The sequence below is a fragment of the Orcinus orca genome, chromosome 7 (genome assembly GCF_937001465.1).
Source record: "Orcinus orca chromosome 7, mOrcOrc1.1, whole genome shotgun sequence".
Classification (NCBI taxonomy): Eukaryota; Metazoa; Chordata; class Mammalia; order Artiodactyla; family Delphinidae; genus Orcinus; species Orcinus orca.
Genome location: NC_064565.1, coordinates 18,562,392 through 18,577,562, shown reverse-complemented (window position 1 = coordinate 18,577,562; position 15,171 = coordinate 18,562,392). Strand labels below are relative to the sequence as shown.

The following is a 15,171-nucleotide window of genomic DNA, read 5'->3' as shown; positions in this document are numbered from 1 at the left end:
TGCCACTTTAATTATGTAGAAATTTGGAAATGCTGTCAGTTAATCTCACAGGACTTTAGAGCAGAACTTTTAAATAGGAATATAATTTGAAACTTTTAAATTTACTGGTAGCTGTTGGAGCTCTGCATTGCTGAAGTTTGTTGTTAATGTCTTGATGGTCTGTGAACCATCTATCCTCAGCAAAAGCCTAATCAGAAGAGCACTTTCAGTTTTGCGGGTTAGAAAATGTCTGCATCATTGCAACATCTCCACTCCAGATGAAAGGGTGACGGTGCAGCCTGGTTTTCATGCTGTTCCATTGGTCTGCTAGCCTCTGATTTTTGATATTAATTGATTTCTGTTTTTCCTTTAAGATTGAATGCATTGTTTGTGAGATAGAGCTAGCCAGTACCAGGCCAGGCAGGGGCTTCTAACCCCTCAGGCATAGGTTTGGGTGCAATAATTTCATGATACATCATAGGTAATATTGGACATTTTAAATATACTTTTGAACTGATGTGACAGTTGTGTTTTTATTACCAAATGGCAGCATAAACATTCTGTTTTTAGGAAGATGAGCAAATTAAAGCTGCCCAGCTATTTCCTGTTAAATTTAATCTGTAGAAGTATATTTTCCTTAAAACTTGTTGAAGAATGTTTTGGTTCATGAAATACTCTTTTTTTAATGACTAACTTAGCATTTAAAATCTTCTCCCAGTGAATGAATAAAATGTTGAGGTTTGTCAAGTATTTAAGTTAAAAATTGAGTTATTCATACTAATTAATTGCACCATTAGTATTCAAAATGTTCTTTCCAAAATGCAGAAATATACCAAAAAGGTTTTTTCTGATCTTTTAACAGTGGATTTAAATTTTAACTGAAAACATATAATTCTGTAGACCATGTTTCCTCCATCTGTCCTCTGCAGAATGAGTCTTACAAGTAGATTTCTGTTGCAAGTTTCCTTGCTTTGACAGTCTGACCTAGAGTCTCATTAGAGGGCCAGGTTGGAAGGGAGTTGTCCGGACAAGGCACTAGACACAAGAGACTGAGTGAGACAAGAAGCTGGGGGGACAAGAATTGTATGTGTGGCAGGACAGCTATAGCCATCTAATACAACATATATGATGAGCTTGTACATGTTTACACTTCGAGATTCTCTTTAGATTTGTGACATTTCATAGCATGCTTCATGGTTATGTAGCTTAGAGAGAACATTGCTTAACTGCCAACTGCTTTGATGCTTTCCAAGTCTCGGAGATATTAGTAGTAGAAAAGTAGCATGAATCATCTAGTCCAATCTGCTAAATTCTGAATCATACGCTGAAGTAGTGTTTTGCCTATTATAATTGAGAGTACTGTTGTACTCATGTACAATGTTGTCTTCGATGGTGTTATCCTCACTGTTTTTTTCTTTTGGAAGGTAAGTTTAAAATATCAACGATTAATGTTAAGTAAGTTGAAAAGCTTTTCTAGAGAATCTTTCAAATGCTTATGATGGTTGTTGTGACTCTTAGCTTAAGTTTTGCCTGTATACCATTGGAGATGACTTAATTTTTTCCCTTTTTTTCCCCACAGCCGTGATTGGGTTATTATACCCCTGCATTGACAGGCATCTAGGAGAACCACATAAATTTAAAAGAGAGTGGTCCAGTGTAATGCGGTGTGTAGCCGTCTTTGTTGGTATAAATCATGCCAGCGCTGTATCCTTCCTGCTGTAATGAAATGCGTAATAACAAAGCAGCTTTTGACAAACCAAAGGTTAAACAGTCCCTCGCAACTTCACTGTTGTCAAATTGTGATATGCCCACTTAGTCATAAAAAGAATGCACGCCGCATTGTTGAAGCATCATGGGAGCACCTGTGCAATTACAGTGTGGGGTATAGCCTTTCATTTCAATCCCTATTTTTTGATATCACTCAGAACTTTGCACATTTAAAAAATTTACATGGTTTTCTTAAATTAGGTTACTTGATTACCTCCATCTAGTTTTGGTAACTAGCATTGAAACAGATATATTTTCAAAGGAATTTCTTTTCTCTCTTCACTTAAGATTTGTCAGTAAGGACATCTGGTGGCTTCAGGTGCTGGTTGGTTTTTTGTTCTGTTTTGTTTTTAATTTGAAGAATATATATATATATATATATGTGTATATATATATTTTAAAGACTGTTATTTATTGGTTTTAATCAACACCAACAAACCACATAAATGTTCTTAAAAGTGGCAGAGGCAGAAATAGCCAACTTAGACTGTGGCCCAAAAGAACTTTTTTTCCTAAGTTACATATTTTTAAAGTTTGATCATTTTGAGGATTTTGATATTTTAATTTAGTGATTAATGAGTATTTTCATAGTGTCCTGGCTAGAAGGATAAGGTAGCCTCTATGACCCACCTCTCCTCTGCTTCTACCCCCCAGAAAAAAATGTCCACCCCCAGAACAAAAGTTTTTGCCCTCATAAGGATTTTATCCTGTCATCCTCCCTACTTCCTCCCTGCCCCGCTGACCTCCCAACTTCCCTTTGTAGAAGAGGATCTGGGAAGTGCTAGTTCAGTCTTCCCTTTTCTGGAAGAGATGGCTTAGAGGATGGAGGTGGCAGGAGCCTTCTCTTTGGGGAAGAGAAGATGTGTGACTCAGGCTGACCAAGGTTTCCTCCTGTAACTCTGCGCTGGGCTCAGGGCTGGCAGTTAGCTGGAGAGAGTGTGGGTCACGGGGCAAGGAGATTCCAGCGTCTCTAACAGCATGTATTGAGGTGTTTTGGAGAAGCTGGAGAAGAGGAACCAAGGAAAGAATCAGGGTCCTAGATTCTGAAAGCACGTCTACCTTTCTGTTCCTAGTCACGCTGGCTCTTGGAGATCTGTGAATTTGGAAGTCCCTCAGTGGCTCTTATTATTTTGTTTTTTACCTTTTTGTCTTAAAGAGTTTCCCAACATGTTTAGTTTGGTGAAATCTTTGAGAATTAGGATTTTATAACAAACAAATCTAGTGGTTAGGAGGACTTTAAAAAGGTAGACTCGTACAATATTATATCTAGAAGAAAACTTAGAAATCCCCTAGTTCCACATTTTCTTTATAAAGATAATAAGAGAAATGAAAGTTAGAGAGGTTTCGTACTTTGCTAAATCATACATACTGCAAGGCTGCTCCAGAGCTGAGGCCAGACCCTGGAGATCCTGACTCGAGTCTAGGAACATTCCTTCTCCTACCGAGGAGCCCCACAAGTGTGTAAATTCGTCTCTGTCTGTTGGATTAGACCTTTCTATCCTAGACAGTTCAGGTATTTTTAAGTTGAGTAATTTAGATAACCTTTTCTGGAATTAAAAAGACTTACATATCTAATTTAAATTCTTTACTTTGGTCATTCTTTTCTTCCTCTCAATGAAATCCTTAAATATAGTCATCTTAGCTATTCTGTTCATCCTTTAAGCAGAATCCAAAATGTTTACAAAATATATAACACAGACTTAATATTAGGTTACTTAGACTTTAGAAAATCACATTGTACTATTTTTAAGATTGATGTTTTACCTGTACCCTAGAAGCCTCCTTATTTTGCTTTGACTCTTAGCAAAGTTAATTTAGTCAGCAAAGATAGAACCCAGTTAATGTCAAATTCCAGTCTTTACAAGAATGTTTATTGCATAGAGAAATCAGAGTGCACAAGTGTTTCTTTGGAATTTGAGGCATAATACTCACTAAAGAATAAAAGCTTTTTCAGAAAGCATGCCATAGACTATAGGTCTCTTGATAAATCAAGCCTAAACAAGGACTGACCAAGAATGGCAGTCTGGGCGTTCAGGATACCCGCTGGTTGGGTAGGAGGGGGGAATGGTGGTAAACAGCAGGGTGTTAAAGGAAGTGGAAAATGGTTTTATATGTATTTTTGGAACTTGCCCTCTCTTCTCTGTAGTTGCAGCATGGCCAGTTTGGCAAGATATATAGTATCCTCTGGGGAGCTGGATATAGAGCCAAGATGTGGCCTTTGGGACATAGATAATGCTCTTTTAATGACACTTGAAATTAATTCCTTTAGTGTAATCCTCTAGCAAAGAAATGAGAAAATTGAATTTATAAAGCTTCGTTTTACCCAGAGATTTTGAAGTAGAAAAGGGCTGTACATTTGTGAATAGGTGCTTAAGTAGGTGACGGAAATAAAACATCATTTGAGCAAACTGTCCTATACCAGAAAGTCTCAGGCACCAAAATAGCTTGGCAGGTTGCAAGATAATGTTCACTTCAGGGCTTTATCCTCAACAAATTAAAACTAGAACAGTTGACATAATAGAAAGGGATAGTGTGTCCTTGGTACTCTTGTTTCTGGACTGCATTATTATAAAATGTGTCTGTCAGTAAATCACATAGAGAATATGGTACCCTGTTGAATAGCTGTCAACTCTTCTATTTGCAAGTTCCTGTATGATTCTCAAGTAATTCTAAGCCTGTTTGAGAAGTAATATCGGTTTCCTTTTTGGCAAAAGTGTGTTCCTTTAGCAATACTTGTGTTTCGAGGCTTCTAGTTACATTTTTTTGCAACGAAAGCATTTCTTAAATAATGGATCTGATCTGATAATCGGCAATGTATATACTGTGCCATTTTTTTGGAGAGATTAACACGTCAGTGAGATCTGTTAGTGAAGTATCATGCCCTCTGTGCGTCTTTAATACATATCGGAGATAGTTTTAAGCCTCCCTAGTCTTGTACACTGTATTAAAAACCTGAATGCACTCTAGACTATGCAGTCTATTCCCTTCTCAACATTAACATCTTTTATTTTAGAAAAATGAACAGGTGATTTTATTTGGTGACAGATTTAAAGATGACTCTTTAACACTGATCTCAGAAAGTGGATTTTGATAACAACATACAGTTGTCTCTCACACTGGCTGCACTATCCATTGGACTGTGGTGGACTTTTGATAGATCTAGAAGTGGTTTTGGCCTTGGAATAGGAATTGCTTTCTTGGCAACTTTGGTCACTCAACTGCTAGTCTATAATGGTGTTTATCAGTAAGTATTCTCTTTGGTGCTTGTTTCCTAAAATCTCAGAATTGAGATTTTAAAATTGCATTAGCCAGTTTAATCTACAGAGTAACTTATTTTGTAACTTATTTCCATTGTAATTATCTTAATAAGTGTCATTGTACTTCCTTTGTGAGTTGTTAAAAATATTTCTATTATTCTAGATATACATCTCCAGATTTTCTCTATGTTCGCTCTTGGTTACCATGTATATTTTTTGCTGGAGGCATAACAATGGGAAACATCGGTCGACAGCTGGCAATGGTAAGCTCATGCTCATTTACTTACCTTTCTGTTATTGAGATGTAAGACAAGTTTTCTCCATAAGTCATTTGGAAGAATTTAATCACAAGTGTATTAAAAATGGAAAGAACCACTGGATAGAAAAGCTAAAATGTGTTATGGATAGGGTGATACGATCTATCCTCCAATTTTTATTAATTAATTAATTTATTTTATTAATCTATACGTTTCTACTCCATGAAAAAGGGACAGTTTTAAAAGTGAGAAGCGCTGCTTATAACTATGTTGCTACAATAAATATAAATTAGGACTATCTCCAGCAAATCAAGATGTTTGATCATTTTAGTTAAGAAGGAAAAGGACATTGTTGATAAGCCCAGTCAGAGAGGGCAAAGGTCAGGGACTGGCATTCAGATGCCACAGCAGTTTCATGAATAGGTGCTGTCACTTTTACCATTTTAGCCAGCTGAGAGAATTGAGTGGTTTACATTGCTGTCTTTTTGGTACTCTAGCCACCCAGTTATCCTAAATCCATTGGTTTACTTTATTTTGAATTATGGGTAGACACTTTAATAGATGTCCTTTCAAAATATTGTTTTGACCAGAAGCTTTTGCTAATATAGTAGATTTTTTCCTTTCAATTTTAAAGTTATTTGAAAAAATATTATCTGAATTCACAATATTAGTCCTGTCCTTAAGTTCATGACCTTTCCTTTGCTAATATGCCTTAGTGAGCACACAAAGAAATTTATTTTGCTTCCTTTCATATTCTAGGATTGATCTAAATCATATACTGTTATCATTTGCTTGTAATGTAGAAATATCATTTTTTCCCTGCTTTTGGCTATGCCGCTTTCAGTTCTAGAATGCGAATTTCTTTTTTCCTTTCATAATTGTCATTTAATCCTAATAGTTGTATAACTCTCAGATTCTTTGAGGAATAAAGTGGGCATATGTTAATAAACTATTAAGTTTAGACCTTTTTAGTTTATATGGAAATTGCTATTCAAAGTAAACATTAATCTGTTAACCTTTTAACCTTTTAATTTTTACAGTATGAATGTAAAGTTATCGCAGAAAAATCTCATCAAGAATGAAGAAGGCAAAAACATATCTTTTGTACAGAAAAACAAGACGAAAAGGGCATGTAAATGATAGCTATACCAACAATACTTCGGACTATAAAATTGCCAGGATGCAGTTTTTCCCTTAATTGGTGTGTGTATACATATACACACATACATATGTTACTGCAATCTGTGATTGCTTCATCTGTAAATCAAGTACAAACCTTTATGTATTTGACTTAAATAACTGTAAAATATATATGCACTACATTAAAAAACATGTTGATTAATAGATGAAATTTTTAATTTTTTAGACATACCATATATTGTATCACAATGTTGATGTGCCAAAATATTCAGTTATCGTCATGCAGAGTATAAGAATGCTTTGAACAATTTATAGACTTAATGAAATAAAATATGAGGAAAGCCAAAAAAAAAAAAAGCAAATGGAAAGTGGTATATTCTCTTTTGCTTACTGTTGTGCCTTTTTATTTTTCTAATATATAGCAGTACGAGTTATGGGTGCCCTAATGTGTGGTTAGTTTCTATTTTAATGTTGTCTCAGAGAGCTTTGGGTGTTTTAATATATGATGAAAAAGAACTTCCAGGGAACATTTTCATACCTGCATTACTGGAGAGAGTCCAAAGAGTAATTTTTGTTTCAACAGATTTTGCTGGAGGTGAAAGTGATCAGCAGGAGAGTTTATCAGCATCAAATTGTTTTGAGTCTAAATCTGGAAGAATACATATAATTAAAAGTAAGGACCATTGAAAAATTTAACTAGAGTAAATATGTTTTACAAATACAAAATGACCTTCTGGAGTGCCACAAAGTGTTAAGTGATATTAACTGTCATTTGCAGTACAGTATTACACTGCTTTTGCGCATAGAACACATAAGAATTCCTGAACAGGTCAAAATGAAGTTTCTAGTTGTCTTGGGTTCTGTAATCTGTTGGGTTCTGTAAAGAGAACCATTTGAGCTGGGCTGCTTCATATGATTGATTGTCAGTGGATTGCATCCAAGGAGTGGATGGGCACATAATTTCTTATGTATCCATGCGCCGCCCATTAATGAACAGTTCAAGAATGTGTTGTTTTAGAATGTATTGGGATGGCATATTGTGCATGGTAAGGATCCTGGTAACAGTTTTGTGCATATTTTTCCAACAACTGGAGCCTTTTGAGTATGATTTAAACATAGTCTTAGTTAACCTTTTCCCCCAGTTTTTATTTTTGAAATTGATGGCAATCGTCTGATACACAAGGGTGAAATCTGCTTACTCTGGAGGGGTGTGTATGTGTGTGTGTGTAGGACTGAGTGAGGGAGAGAGAGAGAGAGTGTGTGTGTGTGTGTGTGTGTGTGTGTGTGTGCATGTGCTCATGCTCTCTTAATATGTCAACTAGATATTTTTCCAGTTTTGATTTTAAAACCATTTCTGTCAGACTGAGATCTTGTATGCCAAACTTTAATCTGCTCTTATGTTTTAAGGCTGAAAGTGTGAAAATCCTAAGAGGATTTCCTATTGAATATATGTACACAATCTTAACTATAGTGGTGGTAAACATACTACTGTAATTTATTATTCTATCTTCCAGATAATGTTATTCATTTAGAACAAATAAGGTATATTTTTAGAATCAACTTTGTAAGCACTATAATTCTTTAATAAGTTATAAGGTCTATGATGTGTTTACTTTGAAATTTGCTGTTTAAAGCAAGATGTATTAAATATATAATTATCATCTTGGTTAAGAGTCTTTTTTCCATCCTTGTGGTTAATCTTAGAATTATATTACTGAGGATTAATTTACTAAACTTAACATGGGTGGTTGAATTAATTCAGAAATAATGAAGGAAACTAAGTTTAGTGTTACAGGAATTGAATGATTTTCACTTTGAGTTCTTAAATTATTTGTATATCACCTAGAAAATAAGAAAAGATATTTCTGACAAAAATAAAATTGCTTTGATATTTTGATAAGTGTATAAATATATTACATCTTTTTTTTTGCAGTGAAAGTGGTAAACATCTTTTAATACTGCTATATTGGCAGTGCTTCCTGGCTTTTATTATTTAAAGTTTTAAAAATTGAATAGTTGAAAACTGAAACTTAAATTCTATGAAAGCACAGGCAAATAATTAAAATTAGCTAGCAAGAACCCTGGTAATACTTTTGTTATAATCTTCATTTGTTTGCACTGAACTGTTTTACCTTCATTAAGGTCTTTGGAACCTCTCAGTGGTGCCTCTACTTCACACATCTGTTTTCTAGGTGGAATCCAGACTTGGTCAATATCATTAAATACTTCTCTAATCTTTCGGCTCACTTACCTGCATAATGACATATATTCTTTGTAAGGTAATTCTTCCAGTGATGGTCTGTGAATGGTAGAGTCTTCGCTTTGTGGGTCTGAAAAAGTCTGTTTCATTCTTGAAAAAAAATTTAGCAGGCTATAGAATTCTAGGTTCACAGTTTCCCCCTAATCCCACCACTTTGAAGATTTTTTTAACTTGTTGTCTTCTGTCATCTGTTGCAGACAATAAGTCTGCTATTAGTGGAATTTTCTTTCCTTTGTAGGTAATCTGTTTTTTTCTCTCCAGGAGCTTTTTCATGATTTTCCCTTCATCTTCGAGGTTAGTTTCACTTTTACTTGTTTGGTTTTAAAATTTGTTTTTATTTTTCTTGCTTAGTATTCAGTATGCACTTTCAGTCTGTGGGCTCATGTCTGGAAAATTTTAAAATCTGGCTGCATATTGGAGTCCTGTGGAGTCTTGTAAAAGTATGCTGATGCCTAGATCCCACTCCCAGAGACTCTAATATAATTGACATGAGGTGTGCTCTGAGCATTAGGAGTTTCATAAGTTCCCCAGGTGATTCTAATGTGCAGCCCAGGTTGACTCTCACAGGTGTAGATACATGTAATATAAGGTGGAGGGTCCAGGTGAGAGAGATGTAATGACTTGGAAATGAAGAGTGAGGGACACACTGAGATACATTTTGGATTAAATCATCTGAACTTGGTGACTTGGGTATAAAGGTCGAGGAAGAGGAAATGTGAAAGGTGACTTAATTTTTCTCCCTTGGAAAACTAAGTGGATGGTATTTCTGTAAACCGAAAAAGGAATGCAGAGAAGTAGGTGAATGGAAGTTTGATTTGATATGTTGAGGCTGAGGGATGTAGGAGGCCTCTGGTAAAGATGAGTATAAGCAGTGGGATATTTGAGCCTGGGTTATTGGGTGTAATGAGGGAGTCATCAGCGTATGACACTAAATAAATACAGCTGTGGGAGTGGATGAGGTCACCTAGGGAGCATGGTATAGTGAAAAGGAAGAGATCTGAGGCACACTGGCCTGTTGGCAGAGAAGCTGGTGAAGGAGATAAAGGGGGTATAGTCAGAAGTAGGAGGAAAAACAAGAGAGTGATGTGGAAGCCAAAATAGGGGGTTTCAGGCAGAGGGTAACTGGTAGAATGAAGTACAGTTGGAGGGAATAATTGACTTTAGAAGTACAGGTGATGATATCGGATTGTTTTATGTTGAAACATTTTTTCTCTAACCTATTTTATCTTAACATTTAAAATATATCATTGCATACAACATATATTTGAGAAAAGCCTGATCATGTACTGTCATTTATTACTAGTAAGGGGAGCTGGGGACAGCTAGAGAACTTTGAAAGAATAGTGGAGATTGGGGCCGTATCTTTGAAGAATGGACCCAGGAACTGACTAGAGGTGAATAAAGAATCTTCAGAGAGTTTTGAGACCATCCAGGACCCAGGTGAGGCTGGAGACCAGGTATTTGCAGTAGAGTCAGTTAACGTGGCGGTGCCATGTTTAAATGGGCTCCGTAGCCCAGGGCCTAGGCCACTTGTGATGGAGCAGATTGAGTCTAGTGGGGAGTTCGCTGGTAGACATGGCAAAAGCCTTTGTGGAAAATTGAAGGAGGCTCCTAGTGCAAGGTCAAGAGATTTATCGTGGGATCCAGGCAAATTGGGGAAGGAAGTTGAATCAGCAGTGCTAACCTGACTGCATGGGAGAACGGTGTGAGGTGAAAGGACAGCACTCTAAGGAGGCCCAAACCCTGTTTGATGGGAAGGGTGATCGGCTTGGGGTTTGTAGTCAGAGAGAGATTTAATGGCTCACTTCCAGGTCTCGAGGTCCAGGGTATGATCTGAACACCTGTGTTTCCATGGTTTACAGAAGTGGCTGGAGATCTGAGGCGTGGGTGACCAGCTGTTAGTACCAGTATGGACGGTACTAGAATGGTCGCAGAGGCTGGGTGGAAAGGAAGGTCTCCTCTGTGGGCTCATGACCATTAGAGTGAAACACTTATCCAGATGCCTTGATTGTATTGGAATTCTAATTAGAGTCCCTTCCCCCCTTTTATGTAATTATTTTGAGTTGTTTCATCATCCTAGGTGCTTTAAAAATTCACACGATGTTTAGGAGTGTGTCTTCTACTAGTCCTGTTAAGTCAGAGACATCATCTCTTTAATCCTGGGCAATTTTTTTTTTTCTGTGTTTGCTGTTATTATTCCTTTGTTCACCTTCTCTGTTCTTCTAAAATTCCTCTATTTGGGAGATCTTTGACCTTTTGTTCCTGTTTTCTATATATCCCTTAGCTTTCCTCTGTTGTGCTACATTCTAGAAGAACTACTTAACTGGATCTTCCAGCTAAACGAGTTGCTCTTCAGCTGTACCCATTCAGCATTCATCCCATCCGTTGAACTTTTAATTTCAGTGATGACAATTTCAATTTCCAGGATCCCTCTTTTTGTGTGTGTGTATGTGTGGCAGTGTGTGGTCATTCTTGTATTTCCTGAGGATATTAATTAATCTTCTAAAGTTCTAAACTCTTCTAAAGATCCATGGCAGGGAAGGGCAGGATGCGCCTGCGCCAGCCTGTCTCTGGATGTGAGCACTCCTTGGTCTGCCTTGGGCACACTCCCAGGCCTCTCTGAACTTAGTGCTCACACCGCTTGCATCTGGGGGCAGATACTGTGCTGTCTGTCTCTGCCCGGTCCAAAGCAGCGAGTAGAAGTATGGAGGGGTTGGCTAGATGGCTGCTTCTGCAGGAGCCTGCTCTAACGCATGAGGTCTGTTGCCCTTGGTATTTCTGGCTCCAAGCATTAGCCACCTATGAGCTTTGAATGTCCCTAGTTTCATTTTTAGCAAATCCTTTCCTTGAGTGAGCTGTGTTTTCTTTCCACCTATCTGCTCTCAATTGTTTTCTTGCTTTCAGGGCTTCCTTGTAGTGGTAAAGACATGGAGGAGACTTCTCCTTATCTGGCAGTATACTTGTAGATTCCTTTACCTTTTAAAAATCTTTTGTTGTTTCTATGGATTTGGGATAGGAGGGAAGAGCTACAGCTTGACTAGTCTGCCTCCCTGATTCAATCTTCCCCACAATTTTTCATACTGTAAAATCTTGCCATTTGCCTGATCATTTGTCTTCACATTTCAAAAATTCAATTTAGTTGGGAGCTGAGATAAATAGGTTAAGTCAGTGGTTTCCTGCTTGGTCTCAATAAAAATTGGGATATGGAGATTTTTTTTTGCCTTCGAAATACATTTAGTTCATTGAGATCATTGTGCCAGGAAGTGTAAATATCCTTGTATCTGTTCCTTTATGCCTCCCTTCTTTTTATCACTGATGAAATCTGTGAAACCTGTCATCCTTCTCTGTGATTTACAAGACAGACTTTTCCAGGGTATGTCAACTGTTCTGAAGAAAATGTTGTTAAGGATCAGATTTGGCAGATCAGATAGATAATGATGTGCCTGTGAAAGACTGGGCTATTGATGAGCCTCGTGTCAACACTGATTGCCATATGTGGGCAATTTTTCCCTTTCACCGTTGCTCTGGCTGAGGTGTCTGTAAGGATTTTCATGAGCAAGGGACCGTTTTGATTCTAAATCAGAATTCTGTGCTGGCACAACTGTGTTATATTCTGCTTGGTCATGGCAGGATTTGTAACTGCTCATAGTTCTGTGGCTTCCCCAAAGGTGGGCTTTAAAAGTAATGAGCACTTAGGAAACGTATTTCCATTTAAAATAATCTTTTTTTTTATTACTGTTCTGAAACTAATAAATTCACTCTGTGAAACACAGTACTACTGTGTTTCCACGGGTTTGTTCAGTTCGTGAGATTTTGTCTCTCTTAGAAACGTGTTTTGAGTAACTTGTACGGAATGTGATCGTGGACCAATTCATTGTGATGAGCAATTGAGGAGACGAAAGAAAGAACCCAACTGCTGAATCTGATTGTTTTAGAAGAAAAGTTTCTAAAATGCATTCCCTGGGAATTTCTGCCATTGAATGAAAGTCATTTCTATTTCCTTTATAGTCATCACATGGCACTCCTAGATCTTCTGGGAATGTCTGCTCAACCAAGTTATGATGGTGACAGTTCTGTTTTGAAACAGTTCCTTCTGCCTTCACAAAAGCTTGAAATTTTGCAGCAGGACATTACAGGAGGACAGACTGCTGCCCCATCATCTTAGGATCAGCTGGAGGCAGGCTGCTGTGCTTGGTCTCCACACACTGGACTTGGGAAGCCTGAACACTGACAAACTGAAGATGAAGTTTAAAGATGTTTGTAAAGACAAATCTTTGCGGAATTTTCTATGCCTCAGACCTAGTGTGGGTTGATATCATGCCTGTCCAAGAGAGAAGGCGGGTCAGGATATGTTGAAGCAAGTCTTCTAGAATATATGTAAAATTCATAATAAAGTTGAGTCAGAGTCAACTTTATTTTTTCCCCACAAAAAGTAAATTAGTGATTCTTAAATCTTTGTTAGGATTAGTTCTGGTCCTGTGACCCCAACTACCTGCAAGGGGGCTGGGATGTGCAATCCCTCCCCTGACAGGAGAACCAAATATAGGTGATCATTGGTAATGTCCACCTCAGTTGGTTTAAAGCATTTTGTAGCACTGTCTTCCCACTACAGTATTTTTCTTCACAAGTGATTCATAGTGAACAGTTATAAGGAAATGAAAATTCTTTTGGTGGTAAAATTATAGCCTTTAAAATACATAAAATACAAACTTTGTATCCAAGTCCTAGAAGGGTGGGGAAGAAGGAAGGAGTCCACTTTTGTCTTTTCCTATCATCTGAAAGGGAGGGGGTGAGGGGGAGGGAGTGAATCAAGTGTTTCCTTAGTGCTTCCTACAAATGTCCCTACCACACAGATAAGGATCGTTTTACAGCTGCCAACATCCACGTTTTTCTGAATGGCGGAGCAGCATTTCAAACTCCGGTCTAACTTTGCTCCAACAGTCAAGGATTCTCACCACCACATGGTACTGTCCCTGAAAGTCCCTGCAAACTATTTTGCATGTACATTTCCAGCAGATTTCCAAGACCATCACTAAGTGACTTGGCACTGAGGCATCTCTGACAACGAATGCGACCTTGACTTCATAGACGTGTGTTTCACGTGTTGCTTCACTCTGGGATCCGGCTTCTCTAGGAAGTTAACATAAGCATACTTAGAGAGTCTGACGACTTTAGCCCTCAGGGAATGCCTGGACTTGAACCTGAAGGCTCTCTTGATAGCAGACATCCTACCTCAGCCTCCACAGACACAGTCCCATGTGGAAATCTGACAGCATAGAAAGGAGATAAAATTTTTAACAGATTTTGACTTCTGACCTATTAAAAAGTTAAGTCTGAGAGAAGTCTGTGTGAATTATTGTGCTGGCCGGTCTAGCTTTTGATGTGCCCACAATACGTAAGTACTGGCCTTGTGGGATCCATGCACGCGAGCTGTATAGACGGTAAGTTCCATTAGAGTAGGAAGAGGATGTTAACACGGTGGCCCGGGAAAGGCATCTGGAAGGCAGGGGCACAGGTACTGACGGGTCAGGCCAGCTCGAGGAGGGGAGGACAGTTCTCTTGGGCATAGGATGGACAGGAACACCACATGGACAGACAGGCGGATGTTCTCTGAAGACTCCAAAGTCCGGTCTGGAGGTGGTGAAGATTGCAGGTTGAGGAAGTGGTGGGAGGACAGACTTAAAACATGGCTTCACTTCACTCTGGGGGTTTAAGTGGTTCCGAAAGAGCCTACCAGCAGGACGTGCTCTGCTTAGACAGGGCCCCCAGCTGCCCGCGGGGTTACTTGTGGGAGCCCTGCGTGTTGAGGCTACCCCGTCTAGCACAGCCCAGAGCATTCCCATCGTCATCAGACTTTTACTGAAAAAGAACATCCTGTGGCTGATCAAGGCGCAATCCTGAGGTTGAGCAGAGTCAGGAAAGAGCCTTGGGAATTGAACAAACTCAGGCTTGATCTGTGTCACCCAAGGAGTTATTTACAGACTGGGACCCTGGGCAAGTCCCCCAAGCTCTTGAAACTTCAGTTTTTCATCTACAAAATGGAGATACACTCCCACCTTTCTTGGAGGGCCATTACCATTAAATGCAGTAATATGTAAACAGGCGTCCAGTGAAATATTAGTTCTCCTTTCCCTCCTGTCTATTCATTTCAAAGTATGGGTACTGTACTGTTCCAGCACGTTGGCATCCCCTCTGCATCAGGATAACTTCCCTAATTTTTTTATCAAAATGGAAGGGAGCAGAATCTACTCCGCCGAAGACCACCGTCCACAGCTTTCCTCACCAGGTTAGTCAACAGCGAGCAGGTTCCTAAGGAAGCAGGACAGAACACTGGCTGGTCGTTGTTATACTGAGTAATTGTTCAGCTGGAGGTTTGGCCAGGTTAGGCTGGGATGTCATCCAGGGAGGGAAGCTCAGGTGAGATGCTGCAGGATGGCATGAGGACACCAGAGGGAAGGAAGGGTATGGGAAATAGTAGATAGGTTTTGTCAGCATCTTATTTTTACCTAGG

The 15,171-nt window shown here is 38.6% G+C and overlaps 1 protein-coding gene across 11 annotated transcripts in view; it reads left to right on the top strand.

The window, feature by feature from the left end:
- INSIG2 (insulin induced gene 2) overlaps window positions 1-13,991 on the top strand; it is a 33,496-nt gene extending 19,505 nt beyond the window's left edge. For 6 of the 11 annotated variants that reach the window (XM_033440372.2, XM_033440373.2, XM_033440369.2 and 3 more), the window contains 4 exons: window positions 1,559-1,683; window positions 4,824-4,990; window positions 5,167-5,266; window positions 6,984-8,061. In XM_033440372.2, coding sequence (XP_033296263.1) covers window positions 1,559-1,683; window positions 4,824-4,990; window positions 5,167-5,266; window positions 6,984-7,067 — 476 coding nt within the window. In that variant the 3' untranslated portion in view covers window positions 7,068-8,061. Of the gene's footprint in view, window positions 1-1,558; window positions 1,684-4,823; window positions 4,991-5,166; window positions 5,267-6,300; window positions 8,062-12,668 lie in introns of those variants that run through there. The other 5 variants (XM_004276497.4, XM_049712631.1, XM_049712630.1 and 2 more) reach the window with 3 other exon arrangements.
- Window positions 13,992-15,171: the final 1,180 nt, after the last annotated feature.